This window comes from Lotus japonicus, chromosome 2, assembly GCF_012489685.1.
Source record: "Lotus japonicus ecotype B-129 chromosome 2, LjGifu_v1.2".
NCBI lineage: Eukaryota > Viridiplantae > Streptophyta > Magnoliopsida > Fabales > Fabaceae > Lotus > Lotus japonicus.
Genome location: NC_080042.1, coordinates 89,907,129 through 89,928,490, shown reverse-complemented (window position 1 = coordinate 89,928,490; position 21,362 = coordinate 89,907,129). Strand labels below are relative to the sequence as shown.

The window sequence follows — 21,362 nt, the reverse complement described above, 5'->3', positions numbered from 1 at the left end:
TATTTTTCAACGACACCATCACACTTGCCAGCTGTATATGATATAAGAGTTTACTTTTATTAGGGAAAAATAATTCATGACACTATTTATGTTATTTATGTTGACAGCCGAAAAAAGAGACCAAAAAATACAAATTATCATTTGTCTGTTGACGGTTACAAATAACCAATGCAATCTATATATATATATATGAAAATAATGTTTCATTCTAGAAGCCTATGCCACATGGCACCCCAAAATTCTTCCAGTTTCCCTCCAAGAAAAAAAAATCCTCCCTTTTTTTTCCAACATAAAACCACATGACTCACATAATTATTGTTATCTAATTTAATTTTCAGTTTTCTTTGATAAACATAAAATAGAAACAATTACAAAACACATGCCTAACATTCAAAAAATTAAACAATACGGATTGAAAATAATTTTTTTTATTTTTTTATTAAACAATACGGATTCAAAAAAAAATTTAGGAATGAAACACATGCCTAACATACAAAACCTAGATTCTTTTTTATTAATTTTTTTTACATCAAATCTATAAATATTAACCTAGCTTTTTTTTTTTATACAAAATAACTACAACACAGCTGTTAAAATAAAAATCTCATGATGTTTTAACAGTATAAATAAATAGTGCAAAATTATAAGTTCAACCCCATGTTTAACACTATTTATTTGCAAAAAAAATAAAACACAACTTTTAAAATAATACCAAAGAAAAGATGATTTGCAATACAAGTATATTAAAAAAATTCATTCAAATAATTTTTAAAAAAAAATTCTATTTAAAAAAAAACTATTGTTTTTTTTAATTTAAACAGCCATTGTTAATTCGGTCAAAATCATAAAGTTTGTACATAAATTATAAATGTTTTCCTATTTTTAATAACCATCAACCCTAAAATTGATTGCATCATATGAAAAGAAGGTTTTCTTCTAGAAATCTATGACACATGGCACCTCCAAAGTTATCCATTTTCCCTCCAAGAAAAAAAATCAATCTACTTTTTTGTCACAACATTCAATCATAACTCACCTTAATTATTGTGGTCTAATTTATTACATTTTAATTTTCAGTTTTCTTTTATAACCATAATTTTGAAAACATTGCAAAAATAATGCCTAACACTCATTGAATTAAATAATACGAAAATAAAGATTTGAAAATAATAATTGCATAATTTTTTAAAATATTAAATAAATAATGAAAAATTATACATTTAACAATTATATGAAATTAAGAATTTGAACATTTTAATTGAATAAGGTCTTAAAAAAACTGATATTTACGAAAAAATAGCATGAAATCCAGATTTGTTTTTACAAATATTATCAAAAAACAAAAATATTAAAATAATAATTCATTAATTTAAAAAATAAACATATATTAATGAAAAAAAAATATTGACATTCATATGTCGTTTTTTATATATATTAAAATACAGCTATATTAAAAAAAGTCATTCAAATTTCAATTTTTTTTCCTATTTTAAACAACCATTAAAACAATCATTATTAGGTTTCTCCATACTCATTATTAAGTTTCTCCAATCACTACATAAATTTCAAATTTTTTCCTATTTTAAACAACCATTAATGCACGTTCAAAAAAAAAACGTTAATGCTAAAATTGATTGAATTATATGAAATTAAGAATTTGAACATTTTAATTGAATAAGGTCTTAAAAAAACTGATATTTACGAAAAAAAAATAGCATGAAATCCATATTTGTTTTTACAAATATTATCAAAAAACAAAAATATTAAAATAATAATTCATTAATTTAAAAAATAAACATATATTAATGAAAAAAATATTGACATTCATATGTCGTTTTTTATATATATTAAAATACAGCTATATTAAAAAAAGTCATTCAAATTTCAAATTTTTTCCCTATTTTAAACAACCATTAAAACAATCATTATTAAGTTTCTCCATACTCATTATTAAGTTTCTCCAATCACTACATAAATTTCAAATTTTTTCCTATTTTAAACAACCATTAATGCACGTTCAAAAAAAAAACGTTAATGCTAAAATTGATTGAATAGCTTTTAAAAATAATAATTGAATATTGTAATAAAATATTAAATAAATAATGAAAAGATATAATTGAATATTGTAATAAAATATTATATGAAATTAAGGATTTGAACATTATAATTGAATAATGTTTAAAAAAAAAAACGATATTAACGAAATTGACATGATCCTCCTGGATGCTAAGGTTTATTTACAAACAAATTCATGCCCTTGCGGTTGTTTAGATATGAGCATGTTGATCTGTTTTCAAAAAAAAAAAAAACAATCTTTCATCCATATTTTTTTTTAACGAAAATCCTACAATTTCCAGGGTGACAAGATTCAGGCTACAGTGTGGAGCAGCCACGTTGTAAAATTTGAGTCAGCCTTAAAAGAGGGGGTGTGCTATGAAATTGTCATTCTCAGCGTCGCTATCAATAATTACAAATAGACACCTTGCACTCATCCATGCAGGTTGTATTTCAAGTTGCAAACTGAAGTGAAACCTATAGAAGCTCGAAAAATTCCCTATTATGGGTTTAGCTTCGCACCATATGGTTCAATATTTGAAAATCTTAAAGAGGACGAGGAATTGATCGGTATGTGTAAAAAGTATTTGTATTTTTTAAATAAATATAGAGATCATCACTTTTAATATTTTGATGCAGACGCCATAGGTGTTGTCGTAGCCAAATGATAACTATCAGACTTCAAGAAAGAAGTTACTACAGTCAGTCAACTATATTGTTGTTGATTTGGATGCTCTAGAGTAAGTATTATATTTAAAATTTCCTTCAATTTTTTAAATTTAAACACTATCTATTCATTTTTTCAATTAAATTATAGCGGAAGTGAAATCCTAAGGTGTACACTGTGGGAAGATTTTGCTCAACAATTTTTACAATATGTTGCTGAAGGACACGATGGTCCAGTGGTTCTTATTCTGCAGTTGGCTAAAATTAAAATGTACAAAGGTACTGACATATATTACCAAAAAATTCGTATTTTATTTATTAGTAAATACTTGGGTGTGTAGGATTATATCTTCCAAGGCGAGTCTTCAGCCATTGACAATTATATGTTGCTCTATCTAGAGTAAAAAACAAACAAGGGCTACAGATCCTAATAGAAAATCATGATGACCTACCTTCTGACAAAACAATTCATGTTGTGTACGAGAGAGTATTTTCAAATATAACTCTATAAGGTATGGTTTATAGAGTACTATAGATACATTTACATTTGGTATTATAAATAATTTATGTGTTAATATGTTAATTCTAACATGTAAAATATTTTTGGGTGTTTAGGTGGGATGTATATTATATTTTTTCATGCATTATCTGAGTTTAATAGGTTCAGGGAAGGAAGAACAACCATAAGTAATAACGTACATGATTCTTTGTATTATAGTCATATAGTTTTTTTTTATAGACAAATGTTAGTGGTTAGTTGTTAGTAAGTTAGAAAATCCCTTCAAATTTCCCTTCCAGGATTCGAACCTTGGACCTTCCCCCCCCAACCCTTATGTCCCCTAACTCTTACCACTTGAGCTAACTCTCGGTGACATTATAGGCATATAGTATTCTATGAAAATAGTATTAATTGTTCTTTTTACTAAATAAATATTACAAAATTCACTTAATTATATTGGATGTGAATTTATGCAGGTCAAGAAAGCATGCACGAAGCAACAAGGGATTTGTGTCAGAAGATTCTGGATCGCTGTCTTATGTGCAGTTCATGTTTTACACCGCAATTCCGCTCCTTGCTGTTCTTTATGAATGAAGACCATTTGTTAATCTTTTTTAGTATTACACAATAATCTAACCATTGGTTTCATCAGCCTTTCAATTTTCACTTCAAGACTTTAGACATTACGCTCGAGTACATTTATGTATGCCTGTTTACAGTATCTATCATTCAGATTGAGTGCTTTTATTGAAGGAAAACAAATTGAAAATAAGAACTCATTGAACTAAAAATAAAGAAATAGAAAGATCACCTGTTTTACTGCTCTTGAACTTACACCAGAAACTTAATTCTTGATCATCCTTTTCTGCCTCCTATCAACAGTATTTTCCACCATGTCCTCAAGAGCCATCATTTTCCTTCCATGTTTTTGTATATTAGACACATCATAGGTGGAGGAAGTGAAACTTGGTTAAAAGCATAAAAAAAATTGAGCGAAGCACAACCATTCAACAGGCTGCTTAAGGCTGTTCATATTTTATAAGCACAAAATGAATGAAATAAAGAAAACGCATGGAAGTAAGAAGCATGAAGAAATTAAGAAGACAAATTGAACTGTTGGAGAAAAAGAGATGGACACGGCGTAATCATTCTCTCTTTTTTCCAAGTCTTTTGGGTCTCACCAAATATAAACCAAGCAATACATTTTTTTTGGGTAAGCAAAATTGTATTGAAACAAAACCAGTTCCAAGCTAGAGAATCCATGGAAGAAAGAAATGGTGCAGGTTTTGGGGCTGATGAATTTTACGATTGAGAGAAACATAGGGTAAAAATGTCGATTCTGGAAAATGCTGATGGAAGATAAAAGGATGTGCTTTTTGGGGCCATTTTGTAATGTGAGAGAGAAATCATAATGAAAAAAAATGTTCAGATAAAATAAAATACATTTCTTTTGAATGGAAAAAATAACATTAAAACAGGGATGAAGGTTGTTGAACAACTATAGACAAGATATAATTGAATTGAATTGTCTTTTTTTTAAAAGAAATTTGGTGGTCAATAAGTCAATCTATCTAAGATTTAAGAATTTAATTTCAAAAAAACATTTGGCATCCTTAATATTATATCTTCTACCTTTCGAAATAAAATTATCTCTCACTTATTCATTTAACAAAAAAAAGTTATTCCTCTTATATTTTATTTCACAACTTTATAGTTTAAAATTCAAATGAATTAAAAACAGATTTTGACTTTAAACGTTGAGTGAATTTAAGTATTTTAAAAAAATTCTTAATTTCTTTCATAATTAATTAACTAAAATTTTAGGTTAATTAATACAAAATATTCACTATTAAGAATATATATTTGAACCATTTGTTAAAAACATATTTACTAAAAAGATAAAAAACATTATAAATATGGTTAAATGGTTAAGTATGTATGCCAAAATTTAAGTAAATAAGTACTTCAGTTTGGTTTGGATCGGTTCGATTTTTAACATGGGAAGAAAATATCGATTTTTGCGGTTTTCGGTTTTTTTGGTTTTGATTTTTTTGGATCGGTTTGAGCGATTTTAATTGGTTTGGTTCCGTTATGAACATCCCTATTTCATGATTTTAATTATATATTGTTCACCCCTTTTTTAAATCATGAATGGGAAAGACGGAAATCCTTCCATTTATCTGCTTGGATTGATAAAATGGATTTTTCCTCCATCGTCCCTGGTAGCCGGTGGTTACCAAAGGTATGATCAAAAAATCAAAGACAACTTTTCAAAAAAAAAAGAGCCAAAGACAAAAGACTAAAAAGGGGAACAGGTTCAAACTTAAAAGTAATAGTCACGTGAGACTTTATTCAAAAATAAGAGAAGTCTTTGGATCTAAATAATTTTGGTAAATTATATATTATTTTGGTTTATTTAATTTGGGGATTTATTCCTATGATTTGATTTGCGTTTTATTAGAAGTGGGGTTTATTTTTTTATTACATATTGATTTCTCTTTGAAATTAAATTTTTGAATCAAAATATATATTATTATTATTATTATTATTTATATTGTTATTATAAATAGAAATATTGATACGAAAAATGATCAATCGAATATTAATAATTAGACATGTATTAAAAAATTAAAAATACTGATTTAATTTAATGTATATACAAAATTTTTAGTGAATCTAAGTCTTATAAGTTAAAAAATTTGAATTTTTTTATATTTAAATAAGTAAAAATTTATGGTAGATTAATACACAATTATCAATATTAAGAACATATAGTTGAAACAATTATTAAGATATATTTACTAAAAAGATACAAAATATAATATTACACGAAATTTAAATTGTAAATAACAAAAGTCACCCGTGCAGGGCATGAGTAATTCCGCTAGTTTATAAGTGATTATGATGTAAAGGTTTCGGATCTTATTAGAAACATTTCCTTTTGGCTTTCTCCTTGAAAAAATCTGTGTATAAATTATAGATACAGATTTGAATAATCAGTTTTCCTCTATGATTTTATCATATTCCAAATGCCTAGTAGTAATAACTTATGGTTTGCAGTTAGGTAGCATAACACCACGTGGATAATTAAAGGGAAGAGCCCCCAAGTTAATGGCCATTTATAATTTATTCCTTTTGGCTTGATATTTTCAATAGATATCCACGTCTCACAATGAATGGATGGAAGAAAAGTACTCTAACGAAAATCCAACAATACACTTACGCGGAAGGTCATATCTTTGGTCATTGCCAAGAGTAGAGACAATAATCCCCAATTGTAAGTTCTTTGAAGAGAAAGTTTAACTATTAATATGTTTGGGTCAATTTTTCTTTTTTCACAATCAATTCTCATATTCAAAAGTTGCTCACATAAGTTTCTCTGCAAGAATTGATTCTGTCAATTGTAAGGTTTTCCAAACATGGATTATGCAAATCACAATGTTTGCAACCCTGTGTCAAAAGGCAAAGCTGAATGGAGTTGTCCTTGGTTGTGCTTTGCAAGGAAGAGGACATGAATTCTAGCTAATTGGAGTTTTCACCAACACCAATTAGTGTTTGGATAGCTGACAGTTCAACAAGGAATGCACATTTTGTGGGGCTGTGAGACATCTTGAATGAAACTTGTCCTGTAGTTGGTGTGCAATTCACCTATCTGCTACACAAGTTTAACCATCTGTGTGTGGCACCACTGAGATATATCTGTCCTGCAGATATCTGTCATGTATCATAGAGAAAAAAGAAATATAATTGCACGTTCCTGAGATGTGTGAAACAGGCTGAAATATGAGCTATGTTTGACATGTCATTTCAGCTAGCTTATAGCTTATTTGACTAGCTTAAGGCTATGTTTGACACGTTTAACTGATAAGCTAGCTGAAAAGCTAGCTGATAGCTGAAAAGCTAGCTGAAAGCTGAAAGCTGATAAGCTAGCTGAAAGCTGATAGCTGATAGCTGAAAAGTTACGTAATTTGAACACAAGTGTTTGGTAAAACTAGTTGTTGAACAAGCTGAAATTATAAAATGACATAAAATGACATACTTATATAATTTTTTTATATTTAACATTACTTTATTTTCACATTAATACCTATATGATATTAATATTAAAATTATTATAAATTTTTTTATTTCACTCAAATTATTTATCATCTTAAAAATATAATATTAATTTTTACTTATTTACTTTTCTATATTTTTATTAAATTAAATAGAATAAAACAAATAATTTGTAATTTGTAATATAAAATTATTTATTTTATTCTGAAGTAGTAATTATTTCTGTGCGGGAACGATGTATATATGAGACAAGTGTGATAACTGATAAATAAATAAGTTCTTTTTTTGGTACATCGGAAAATGAGTAGGTAAATAGGTTTAGTAGAAAACATATAAGGCTAAAGGTGAAATTTTGATAAAATAGTAAGGATAAAAATGAGAACATATTTAATAAGCTATAAGCTTTAAGCTTTAAGCTACCTGAGATAGCTTATAGCTTAAAGCTTTAAGCTACTGAAATAAGCTCATTCACCAAACATTTTTATAGAGCTTTTAAGCTAGTCAAATAAGTTTTAAGCTAGTCAAATAAGCTATAAGCTAGCTGAAATGACATGCCAAACATAGCCTAAAGCTTATTTGACTAGCTTAAAAGCTCTTCAAAAGTGTTTGGTGAATGAGCTTATTTCAGTAGCTTAAAGCTTTAAGCTATAAGCTATCTCAGGTAGCTTATAGCTTATTAAATTTATTCTCATTTTTATCCTTATTATTTTATTAAAATTCCACCATTACCCTTATATATTTATAAAAACACTAAACATATTTTCCCCTCACAGTATGCAGTTCCCGTCACACCTACGCACTATAAGTGTATTAAAAATATTATATTTTTAAGATTGTAAATAACTTGAGTTAATAAAAAATATTTAAAGTGATAATCATTTTAATATTAATATCATATAGGTATTAATGTGAAAATAAAGTAATGTTAAATATAAAAATAATTATATAAATATGTCCTTTTATGTCATTTTACAATTTCAACTTGTTTAACAGCTAGTTTTGCCAAACACTTTTGTTTCAATCACGTAGCTTTTCAGCTTTCAGCTAGCTTATCAGCTTTCAGCTATCAGCTGACTTATAAGCTTTCAGCTAGCTTTTCAGCTTTCAGCTAGCTTATCAGCTAAACATGCCAAACATAGCCATGATGGTAGGTAAGGAATGAAAGAGAATGTTGTATAGTAACTAATAAGAGAGAAACACAATTCAATTCATCTTAGGAATCCACCTAAGATCTGTCAAGATAAGATGGAGATTTCAATCCTGAGTTACTAGAGAAAGTGGTATTTTGTTGCAAACTAATAATGCCTAAAACCATCATCAAGTAACCTATTTTATACTAGTAGTGATGCATCCCCATTTTTTCTTTCTTTTGTGTACACTTATTTATTATTGATTTCACAATTTCTCAGCAAACTATTGCCTATGGAAACTGAAGGTCCCATTATCAAGAATCAAGATGATAGAACAAATTGGATACACCACGAACTACCTTGTTGGGAACAAGAAGTGGAGGAACTGCACAGTGACTACAGTTTTCTCGAATCAAATCCTCCTCTATGTCTCACTTGATATATGGGCTTACATATGATTGAATCGGCAGACTCTAGCCGATTGGGCTGGGCCCAAATATTTGTAGAATAATATTTTATCATATCAGTTCTCCATGCAGGACAATGGTTCCAAGCCCAGTATTCTTAAGTTTAAACATAATTAGCTAAAAAATAAGAGCACCGCTATAGGGTACGAGAGAAAGAGGCACGATGAGGCACGAGCTGACGTGGACATTAAATAGTGAAGCACTGAACTATTTTAATTTACGATTTTGCCACTGTTCCCAATTCCTCTCTCCAACCCCAATTTCCCCATTCCTTGTTCCTTGTTCACTCAGAAAACCCCAACCCCATCTGCTATTTCCTACAAAAATCAAATCTTTTCTCCAATTCAAGCTTCCATGGAGTATTCACTGACTTGGTCAAGAAAAAGGGTCTCGATTCCAAGTTCAAAATCGATTCTGCTGGCACAATTGGTTACCACGAGGTGGGTATTTCTATAAGCAATCTTATATAAAGAAAAAGCTCATTTTGTTGGGGAAATATCAATTTTTTAGCCTTCTATGATGGAACCCAGAAACTTATTACCCATCTTGTTCTTCAATTTCTTCCTCAATCTCTCCCTCACCCAACTCCAAATCTGAGGAAGTTAGTTACTTTACAGATAAAACCCAAGAAAACAAGGGTGGAAGTTAGCTACTTTGCAGTGCCTGCTTGTGCCATAAAGCAGTTCTGTTGATTGTGGGGATTTAGTGTTACATGGATGGTGTGGTGAATCAAAAGGGTTGGAATGGATTGAATGTTCAGGGAATTTTGCATTGAGAACTCAGTTCTTTTATTTTTATTTTTATTTTAAAAATGTCAATTTTTTTATCTCGTGCGTGGTCGTGCGTCTAATGGCTCGTGCCTTCTATCATTTTCCAAAAAATAAAAACAAAATTTAGAAAATTATCATGTAAGCTGCATGTATGTGCAATGCAAGCAACATCTACCCTAGCATACCATAAAAAAGACAAAGACAGGTTCCAAAACTTAGCATGTAGACAAATTCTACCCTTGGACCTTGGCATACCAAAATAAAAGAGACAAAAACAGGTTCCAAACAGAAGACAACATTTCCCTCACGAAACCATTACAAAAAAGAAAAGCTCTGAACTGCAAACAATTGTTTGTGTAGAGGGGCCGGGCTTGCTTACCTTTTATATCCTTTAGGACCATTTGGTTGGCATGAGAATGGGACGAGATATGAAAACATAATCAAATTCCAATGTTCTTCGCTGTTTGTTGTATTATTAAGATAGTATAATGCAATTATATCTCTTATAATATTTCATTCATTATGTGTAAAATTTATTTTCAAAGAAAATTTGTTTCATGATATTTGAAGACTATACAGTGTACTGTTATTCAGTGCTTGGACTTCCGTGGAAATATAAATTAAAATCGTGCTCTCTTTATTGTATGGGTGAAAAGTTCTCTTTATGATGCTACTAGATATTGTACCTGCGTTGCACGAGTTTATTTACAACATTTTTAAAATTATATGAAAATGACTATAGAGTAATTGTATAAATAATAAATATTAAAGTATTTCTTCAATATAAATATAATAGAAAAAATTATTGTGTTTAGACATCTAAATAGAGAGTATTAGAGTTTTTTTATGCATTAAATTGCTTGTATTAGATTTCTCTTTATGCAAATAAATGTTATTACTGAAATTTAGTAATAAATTTTTTGGTTAATGATCAAATTAGTCCCTAGGTTTGTAAGCGAGTTTGATTTTAGTCCCTCTGGGGAAATATTACGTTTAGTGTCAGTCATTTTTACAATCACTGACAGTTTTTACTACTATATAATAGGTCAAAAATCACATTTGAAAGTATGTTTTCAAATAATACACACATGCAATATATTTAATAGTAAATATCTCGTAGAGACATTTATTTAATTTTAAAACTATTTTTCTTCATTAATAAATTTTATCTACACTAATATTTAATTTAAATTATTCATATTTTCTACTTTTTTTTTATAGGCAAATGTTATATAGTTGTTAGTAATATTAGTAAATTAGTCATTCTCAGGGTTTGAACCATGGACCCTTCACATTTCATCTCACCCAACCCTTATGTCCCTAGCTCTTACCACTTGAGCTATCATTCGGGGACTAATATTTTCTACGTACATATAAATATATTTCTTCATTTTTCCCTCAATTTATGATTGATTTTTTTTTAGAAAAGCCTCAATTTATGATTGATAGTTAATATTTTAACTATTTTTAAAAACTACTTAATACATTATTCTTTTGTAGAAGAAACTGAAAAGTTGGAAATTAATAGTTAGTAAAGTTAATAACATAAAATATTCATCAATAATTTATTACTATCATTATTAATAAAAATCACAAGTAAATTTAAAATTATTTTTTAAAATAACACGCAACTACATTATAGTTAATTTAAACAACATACAAAATCAATTCATATTTTAAAAGTAAATTTCAAAATATATATTTACAAAAAGCATTCCACCATTAACTAATTTCAATATATAACATGTTTATTTTATTTAAAAGATATTAGTTTGTGATATTTTTGTATCTTTTATATTTTTTCAACCTTAGGTTGATAAAAAAAAATTCGAAAAAGGAAAATTATCTATAAAATAATCTCAAATCAGTACATTACATGCTAACTTAGAGTCTGGTCAAATAAAAAGCAAAATACATGCTAACCTTAGGTTGATGATTAATTGAAATGAAAATGAAAAAAAATCAATTAATCTTTCCAGTAATGTAGAACTCAAGTCAAATATTCTGTTATATATATATATATATATATATATATATATATATATATATATATATATATATATATGAACATGAAATATAACTTTAGTATTTAATTTGATATTTATACGTAAAAAGATTAATAAGTTTTATTAGTTAATTTTTAAAATTCATCAACTTATGATTAATAATTAAAATTAAAATTATTATTTTAATTTTAACATATACGAATTTGAATTTTTTTACAAATAGTTATAAATATAAAATTTATTTTTACTATATATTCTAATTAATGTAAAAGTAGTCAATTTAAATTATTATTATTAAAAATATGTACTCAAGTTATAATTGATAATAAAAATTTAATAAATAATAAAAATTATTTTAAAATATGGGAAATTGAAAAGTTTAACAATTATTAATTAATATAATTAATAATAAAGTAGATGTAGTTTTTTTTAGTTTTTTATTTAATTATCTAATGTATTTCATGCAAAGGTAAAACAATTTATACAAAAGTTCAAGTGTGCTTTACATAGATATATAAATTAATCCTAAAAGTCAAGTGTCCTTTACACACACAAACACACACACACACACACACACACATATATATATATATAAAAGATAGATAGATTTAAATGTATTTTATATAAATCAATTATCAATAAATATTATTTATTATTAATTTTAATTTTTAATATTTTTCAAATACAAATCTCAAGTCAATTTTAAGTTTACGAATGTTGTTATTTAATATAAGTAGTTGAGTAGTTTTTATTATATAAATATTTTTCAGTTTTTAATATATTTAATTTTATTTTTTTTACTTTTTAATGTATTTAATGTAAATGTATTAGAGCTTTATGGTTTAATGCATTTAATACATGCAAAACTTCAAGTCTCCTTTATATATATATAGATAGATTTGAGCTATTTATTGTTAATTAGATTCCTTATGCTACTTGAGAAAGGTAGACAAATGAGATCTCCTTAAGAGTGAGATAACAACACCAAATCCTTGGAAAGTCACCGCATTTTCCTGGGTTAACACATGCAAAAACAAAAACAAAATCGCATGTCAATAGGAACTTGACCGAATAATGTTACTCACACACCTCTCGTTTGAGGTGTGAGAGGTGGAATGATGAGAGAGATAGGAAGAAAAGAAAAAGTAAGAGAGAGAAAGTATGAGATGTGATAGATGGTAAGAGGAGAGAGATAGAAACAAAAAGAGGTGGAAATGAAGTGTTTTAAAAATGAGGTGTGTATATATCATTACTCGAACTTGACCAATACCTGAATATTTTATCCAAAGGGTCGGTTGCAATCCAGTGGAGTGCCAGATTATTGTATGTGAGTGAGCTTATAGGATTGCGCCACCTACACCATAATTCATGTGCAACATAGGAACTTGACCAATAGCCACTAAGTTCACCAATAGAGTTTCACATGGCTTTACCTTCTCCATCATATTCATTGCTGATTCACACACCACTTTTTTTCTTCTCTGTCAATTTCTCCCAAGTCCTCCACCATTTCCTCTGCTTTGTTTTCCCTTCTTCTTAGTGCGTGCTTCCATTATTATTAATATAATTACTTTTCTCACCAAAAAAGTATATAGTTATATTCATATTCATGCATTGCCGACTCTTCTTCATCCACAACCCATGATCTAACATTGCACAAAGCACACGCACTTGTCACTTCACTTCTATATATTGCAGCATAGATTCAGTTTTCTTCGACAGCCACCACCAACAATGGCTTCTACCTTGTCTTACAACTCTCTCAATCCTTCAGCTGCAGCTTTCTCAAGAAAACACTGCTCACTTCCCCTGTATATTTCACCTTGTTTCGACCATGGAAGCAGAGCAATCAAGCAGAGGAAGAAACTGAAGCCGGTAAAAGCAACAATACTGGCTGAGACACCACCTTCTACTTCAAAGTCAACTCAAACTGCGGATCACAATGGTGGGGATCGAAGTCCTAAGAAGAAGAACCTTCGGATACTTGTGGCTGGTGGAGGAATTGGAGGCTTGGTTTTTGCTCTGGCTGCGAAAAGAAAAGGGTTTGAGGTGGTGGTGTTTGAGAAGGATATGAGTGCTATAAGAGGGGAGGGGAAGTACAGGGGTCCAATTCAGATACAGAGCAATGCTCTGGCTGCTTTGGAAGCTATAGATTTGAAGGTTGCTGATGAAGTTATGAGAGTTGGTTGCATCACTGGTGATAGAATCAATGGGCTTGTGGATGGGGTTTCTGGATCTTGGTGAGTTAAAGCTCATGTCATATCTGGTATTTAAGGTTCTTTCTTTACTTCTAAGTCTTTCTCTTTTGGAATGAGCTACTGATTGGTTTAGTTTATGATGTAGTAGAATCGAAGTATTTGCAAGCAAAAGTAACTGATTAATGATAAGAAACCTCACTTGATGGGTATATCCCTTGTCTGTAATATTGATAAATGCTTGCAACAATAAGAAAACAGGTTCTAGCTATAGGCCAAGGGAGTTCAGTTAATGTAACTCAGCATTTCTTTTTCAAACAAGAATCATACTTCCTTAATATTATATATGGACCACTGAAGATATTATCTGCAGTTTATTTTGAGAAATTTCAGCATGTTCTTCCATGAATTGATATATTGTGTGGTTATCAAGGTACATCAAGTTTGATACATTCACTCCGGCAGCAGAACGCGGTCTTCCAGTCACAAGAGTTGTTAGCAGGATGGCTTTACAAGAAATTCTTGCTTGTGCAGTTGGGGAAGATGTCATTTTGAATGGCAGTAATGTTGTTGATTTCATTGATCATGGGAATAAGGTAATTAAGGAAAGCTTTTTTAGGGCTTCTCTTTCTTTCTTCAAGAAAATGCATTGACAGAATATCGGTTGCTTTACTACTTAACTTGTGTTATCACACATTCCACAATTGCAGGTAACAGTGGAGCTGGAGAATGGTCAGAAATATGATGGAGATCTCTTGGTTGGAGCAGATGGGATATGGTCAAAGGTCTTACTAAATTTTCTTTGATTCTGAGCTTTTTGTTCATCAAATAATTTTCCTAGTAACAACCAAACGTAAAGCATAGATTTTCTGCACCTTAACATAATCTTATGCTGTATTATTTTGTGAATAGGTGAGGAAAAAGTTATTCGGGGAATCAGAAGCTATTTACTCTGGCTATACTTGTTATACAGGTATTGCAGATTTCGTGCCGGCTGACATTGAATCCGTTGGGTAAGGTGGACACTAGTCATGTCTTAGAAGCCTATTTGTCTATTTTATGGTCTCTCTTTATACTAATATGTCTTAAATCATGTGGAGAAGCTTACTTGAACTTTGCTTCTGGAAGGTACCGAGTATTCTTGGGACACAAACAATATTTTGTATCCTCAGATGTTGGCGCTGGAAAGATGCAATGGTATGCATTTCACCAAGAACCTCCTGGTGGTGTTGATATCCCTAATGGTATGTGCTCTTAAATGCCTTGAGATTTGACATGATATTTGAATTTTTTAGTTCTAAGCTTCTAGGTCATAACTGATGCTGGCTTTGAGTATATGAAAGATAAAGAAAATGATTCAGAAGTTCCATACCTGGAAAGGAATTTCAGCAATTGCTGGTATAGATAGTGAAACATTCACTTTATGATATGTGGAAAAGGGGGAAAATAAGGCAGAAAATAGTGCTAATGACACCATTTTCAGGGTTTAAGAAAGCATGAGTAACACAGTAATGAAGTTGAGATTATCTAATGGTTGTATTTTGTTAAAGGCAAAATGATAACAAGTGGCAGTGATTGAGGAATAAAAAGCCAAGACACTTGAGTGTTGAGGTTCTTAATAAACACTTCCTGTTTGTTATTCCTTTTATTCCTTCCCCTAGCAGACACTCATTAACAAACCACTTTTGTTGAAATACAAAGACATATCACGAAATGCCACTCAAGCACATTCTATAATATTGGAGGATTTGTGATATGAGTATGACTATTGGCAAAAAGAAAAGGAAATGCAAGACAAAAACAAAGAATTAGGGAGAAATTGTTAACAACCACATTAGAAAACAAAACATTGGCATATATAATAAAGCCTATAGAAGTTCAGAAACGAAAACTAACAGCTCCAATAGAAACTTGATATAACAAAACAGGACTTCAAAAAACACACTAGCAAGTAGCAAGTAAAATAATCCTAACATTAGAGGCTGATACTACTGGTTCCATTCCATTCACCAACGTGTATTCCTTCGCTTGCTAGTTGGCTCTTCTTCTTCTTGTACTTGTTCTGGTTCTTCATCTTCATCTTCATCATCCTGCCCCTCCTCCTCTATGTTCACATAATAGGCCGCATTTCGCCAGAGCTCACGGAGGTTCTGCGGACGGTCATTGTAGAGTGAATCGCCGAAACAGCCTGGAATAAGACCATCATCCATGCGACGTTTCACCATATCAAACGGAAGCCGATCGATTTGCACAGCGACCTGATTAAACCTGTTGAAGTACTCCCTCAAAGGCTCGCCGTGTCTTTGCCGGACTTCAAGGAGGGCACGGTGAGTTTTGGGGAAGGCCTTGCAGAGTGCATGCCGTTCAAGGAATTGGGCGGAGAGATCGGAGAAAGTGTTGATGGAGCCCGGAGGCAGGGTGAAGAACCAGCGAAGTGCGGATTTCGTCAGCGTTGTGGGGAAGGTTCTGCACATGAGGGGATCGGTGACTATGTCGGAGTAAAACAGCATGTGGGCGTTGAACGCGGCTAGGTGCTCTTGTGGATCTGACAAACCGTCGTACTTTTCGATCGTCGGAGGCTTGAATTCTTCTGGTAACGACGCAGAGATGATGGACGCCGAGAATGGATGGCGGGGAATGCCATTCACTGTTCTCCCACCCATTGATGTTTCTCTTGCTCTCTCTGTGAAACCTTGCTAGGGTTAAAATTCTGAACCATTTCTTATAGGGTTAGGATGGCGGGAAAATGTTTATTTTTGGCGGGTGAATTTGGTGAAATTTGGCGGGTTAGAATTGAAAATATAAAAATTGGATGAGCTTGGCTAATTAATGGGTGGAAAATTATGTTGTTGTTGATTAACTTGTGATTAATGTGGCAGGAAGAAAGGAAAGGGTGCTGAAGATATTCAAAGGGTGGTGTGACAATGTGATAGAGTTGATAGTTGCGACGGAAGAAGAGGCAATTTTGCGACGGGATATATATGACAGGACGCCGACATTGACATGGGGGAAGGGCCGTGTGACCTTGCTTGGTGACTCTGTACATGCTATGCAGCCTAATTTGGGGCAAGGAGGATGTATGGCTATTGAGGTACATTTACTTATCACATTCACCAGTAACTTGGCAACAAAAATGTATAAAAGTTCTAACTTTGTAGTATTTGAATAGCTTATTTTTGTAATTACAGGATGGTTATCAACTAGCATTGGAGCTGGACAATGCATGGGAACAAAGTATAAAATCAAGCTCTCCAATTGACATTGATTCTTCCTTAAAGAGGTAACAGTTGGTGCAAATATGAATCAAGATCTTCTCATGTGAAATTTTACGAACTATATACTTGTGAAAAATGGTCAAGTAGACTGACTGTAAATGGGATCCAAATGACTTTTTTACTTATCCTTTTACTGATTCAAGATAGCTTGTGTTTCCCCCCTTTCCATTGTTGTCTTTAGCTATGAGAGAGAAAGAAGATTAAGAGTTGCCATTATTCATGCAATGGCTCGAATGGCGGCTCTGATGGCTTCCACCTATAAGCCATATCTTGGTGTTGGTCTTGGGCCTTTAGAGGTATTGAGAACTTGAGTTTTGATAATAAAGAATAAATTGAAGGAGATACTTCAAATTCTTGCCCACAAGTCCACAACAACTTCATGCTTGCTTTCTCTTTGCAGTTTTTGACAAAGTTTAGGGTGCCACATCCTGGAAGAGTTGGAGGAAGATTTTTTATTGACAAGATGATGCCTTTGATGTTGAATTGGGTCTTAGGTGGCAATAGGTAAATGATGAAACTCCACATTTCTTTTTCTATATATATATAACTTATCATCATGAATTATGGCAGCTGATAAACCAGGAGGTATTCCTACTCTAGTCCTCTTATGTTTCTATATACATGTTAAAAATATGGCCAGTGGATTACTCCATTAAGGATGAGATGCTGGTAAATATTTTGGAATTTCTTCAATCATTTAACTAAAGCATAATAAATGATGCTACTTTTGTAGCTCCAAACTTGAAGGTAGACCATTATGCTGCAGGCTCTCTGACAAAGTATGTCTCAACTATTACTTTTATTGCTCATGTTTGTCATATTTTGTTATGATCTAGATGCTAATTAGTGTTTGATTGTTTATGAAGGCAAACGACCAGTTACACACATGGTTTGAAGATGATGATGCACTTGAGCGTACTATTACTGGAGAGTAAGTTTGTGGCCTGATATGAATGAATATCATCCTTACCATATTTCCTAACATATTTAATTATTCACGGATCTTATATGTGTCTTTCTCTTTTTTTAACTTACAGATGGATCTTATTACCATGTGGAGATGAAGCAGGTCTTTCAAAACCTATATGTTTAAGACATGATGAAACGAAACCCTGCATAATCGGGTACGCCTTCAGTGTAATGTAGTGCCATAATCAATATTGTAATGTTACTTTTATGCAATATATTTTGGTTTAAAGAAGAAATTATTGGGAAGGTATGGAATTCTTTTACTATTCAATTTATTGAAAACCTTACTTTACCTATAGGATTTTGGCCGTCTTTAGACATGTTTCTTACTTAAATTAAAGTTCTTACTTATTGGATTACCAATTAGTATGTAATGTTCATTCTTAATTACCACAGAATATTATCCTTTTATCTTTCAATCCATTTTCTGATATGTTAAATGTGATTGCAGAACTGTGCATCAAGAAGATTATCCAGGCAGTTCAATCACAATAACTTTGCCCCAGGTGAGAAAATTTATCGTGAGCTGAATTAGACCTGTTTCCACTCATAGTAGTCTTCAAAATCATGCCACAGAGTTTGTCTTTTGTAGGTTTCTCAAATGCATGCTCAAATTAACTATAAGGATGGAGCCTTCTTCTTGACTGATTTGCAGAGTCAGCATGGCACCTGGATCACTGAGTAAGTAAAATAAATGCCAGGGTGCTACTCTTTTATCCAAGTTTAAATTCTTTAGAGTGTACATTCAATTTCTTTCTCCTTATGAATTCAGCAATGAAGGAAGGCGTAACCGGGTACCTCCAAATTGTCCTGCTCGTGTCCGTCCGTCTGATCTGATTGAGTTTGGTTCTAATAAGGTGATAGATGATCCTTATTGAAGTCATAAGTAGTCATGATTCATATTGTGCATTTGCATCTTATATTATAACAGGTGCATGCCAAATAGAAAAGAATAACCTTTCACTCCCCTTTCCTCATTTTTGTTGCTATAATAATTTTACGATTTTTTCATCCACTGAATCATCCTTTTAATTCAGGTGATAGTCCTGGAAACTGCAGGGCTTGTTAATAAGTGAATGTTCTTGTATGGAAATAAAATGCAGGGCTTTCCTTCTAACTATCCAAAACATGTATTAATGGTCTTCCATCCTTGCATAAATCTTGTAGTTAGTTATAATGTTCTTGCCTGGAATTATCAAATTTGCTTCAAATCTTATGCATTACTAAAGGTATCTGAGCATTGAAATTATTTGCAGGCTTCTTATCGCGTTAAAGTGACAAGATCTGCTGCTGCAAGAGTGTCTGAAAAGGGAGGGACACAAGTTTTACAACAAGTATAACTATACTTTATTAGTCAAAACTTGTCTTGTAAGTTACAGAAATAGTTGTACAGCACAAAAACTGGAAATACATATAGCCAAAATCTACATTCTTCTAGTGCAGATTATTATTATATGTACAACAATGTCAATCATCTAGGATCTGGTCATGTTACACGGTATTTTGATAATGGTTTGTAGAATGAAATTACAAACTCAATAATTCCAGATTGATCCAATAAAAGAAAATTGAATCCATGTCTCTTATCTCTTTGTATCTCTTATTCTCTTAAATCTCTGCCTATTTACTCGAAAGCTTGAGCAAAATAATATATTACAGGTTATTACATGGCTAGTACAATGTATCATGGGTTGGTGATAGGTCATTTATATTTTTCCTCCAGTTTTCACAACTTGTTCACACTAATACACATTCATTAGTAGATAGAGAAGAATGGTGGTTGGTCAAGATAAAAGAGGAAGCTGAGATAAAAATTATTGAATGAGGATATAAATGGAACAAAATGGGATAGGATGTCTTCAATTTCTAAAATAACAAACATTTTGGGGAAAAAAGCTAAAACAACCATCATAGATGCAATGGCATGCATCTCACCAAGAACCTGGTGTTGGTGTTGACATCCCCAATGTTATGTGTTCTTAAGTGTGTTTGAAATTCTGCTCAGGACAAAATTTTCAGATTTAATAAAGCATGTTGAGATATCACATAATGCCACTCAAGCACATTCTATAGAGGATTTGTGATATATATGAGTATGGCAAATGGCAGAAAGAAAAGGAAATGCAAGAGAGAAACAGAGAAGAGAATTAGGGAGAAATTGCTAACAACCACATGAAAACAAAACATTGGCATATCACATAAGTAAACCCAATAGAAGTTCAGAACGGAAAACTAATTAAGAACCCCAATTAGAAACTTGATTACACTTGCAGAAAACTATCAAGAGCCACTCAAGGGAAGGAGTGGGACTGGAAAAACACACTAGCAAGCAAACTAAATCTAACATTTGAGGCTGCTATTGTTAGCTTTAAGTGACAGTCTTCTTCTGGTCTGCCCTGACAACACCTACTTTTCCATTTGGTAGAGGGTAGTTCATGGTGAGGTGTTGGGTCGACACTCCTGCTCCTAGTTTATTCAAACTAGGCCTCCCAATAATAATGTTGTAAGCAGTAACAGCATCAACAACCACGTACCCCACACTGATAGTTTTAGCATGTTCTCCTTCACCAAATGTTGTCTCCAAATCAATGCAACCTTTGATTTGTCCCTTCTCCTCTCCACTCAAAGCCCCTGCAAATGGTCTCAGCATAGGATCTTTGAGGCCGAGCCTGACAAATGCATCATAGTAGAGTATATCAGCTGAACTCCCCTGGTCAATCAAAACCCTTAGCACAGTTGAGTTCATGGTTTTAACTGTGATGACCATAGGAATAGGATCATTCTTTTGAGTGTGAATTTTAGTCAAGTCATCATCATGAATGAAGATGATGTTGTCAGTGTCATTCCTCTTTCCCCTGCAACTGCAAGACTTACTAGTTGTTCTGGATGTCTTGTGCACTGGCACTGGCTCCGACTCTTCCACCTCCTCCTCATCATGATGATTCTGGTCCCTTGTTCGCTTGTAATGTTGGGTTGTGCTTGAAGTTTTGTGGTGTTGGAGGAATTTGCAGGACAGGTCATAGAAGCTGTTGATGGAAAATGGAGGCAGGTTGAAGAACCAGCGAAGAGCGGAGTTTGTGAGGGTTGAGGGGAAGGTCCTGCATAAGATGGGTTCACTGAGTATGTCGGCGTAGAACAACATGCGGGCATGGAACATGGCGAGGTGGTCCAGTGGATCTGACAAGCCGTCGTATGTTTGGAATGTCGGAGGCTTGAAATGTTCTGGAAACGGAGTATACATGATGAAGGGCGAGAATGGAATGATAAGCTTAAT

General features: G+C 31.8%; 1 protein-coding gene across 1 annotated transcript; it reads left to right on the top strand.

Annotated features, from left to right (window-relative positions):
* Positions 1-13,043: 13,043 nt before the first annotated feature.
* On the top strand, positions 13,044-19,665 carry LOC130740829 (zeaxanthin epoxidase, chloroplastic-like). The gene is made up of 16 exons (XM_057593538.1): positions 13,044-13,889; positions 14,278-14,440; positions 14,555-14,629; positions 14,757-14,857; positions 14,973-15,088; positions 16,724-16,935; positions 17,033-17,124; positions 17,301-17,415; positions 17,520-17,623; positions 17,853-17,898; positions 17,986-18,050; positions 18,157-18,243; positions 18,540-18,594; positions 18,681-18,769; positions 18,861-18,945; positions 19,345-19,665. The coding sequence occupies exons 1-16, from the start codon at positions 13,384-13,386 to the stop codon at positions 19,426-19,428; spliced, it is 1,995 nt and encodes a 664-aa protein (XP_057449521.1). The 5' UTR covers positions 13,044-13,383; the 3' UTR covers positions 19,429-19,665.
* Positions 19,666-21,362: the final 1,697 nt, after the last annotated feature.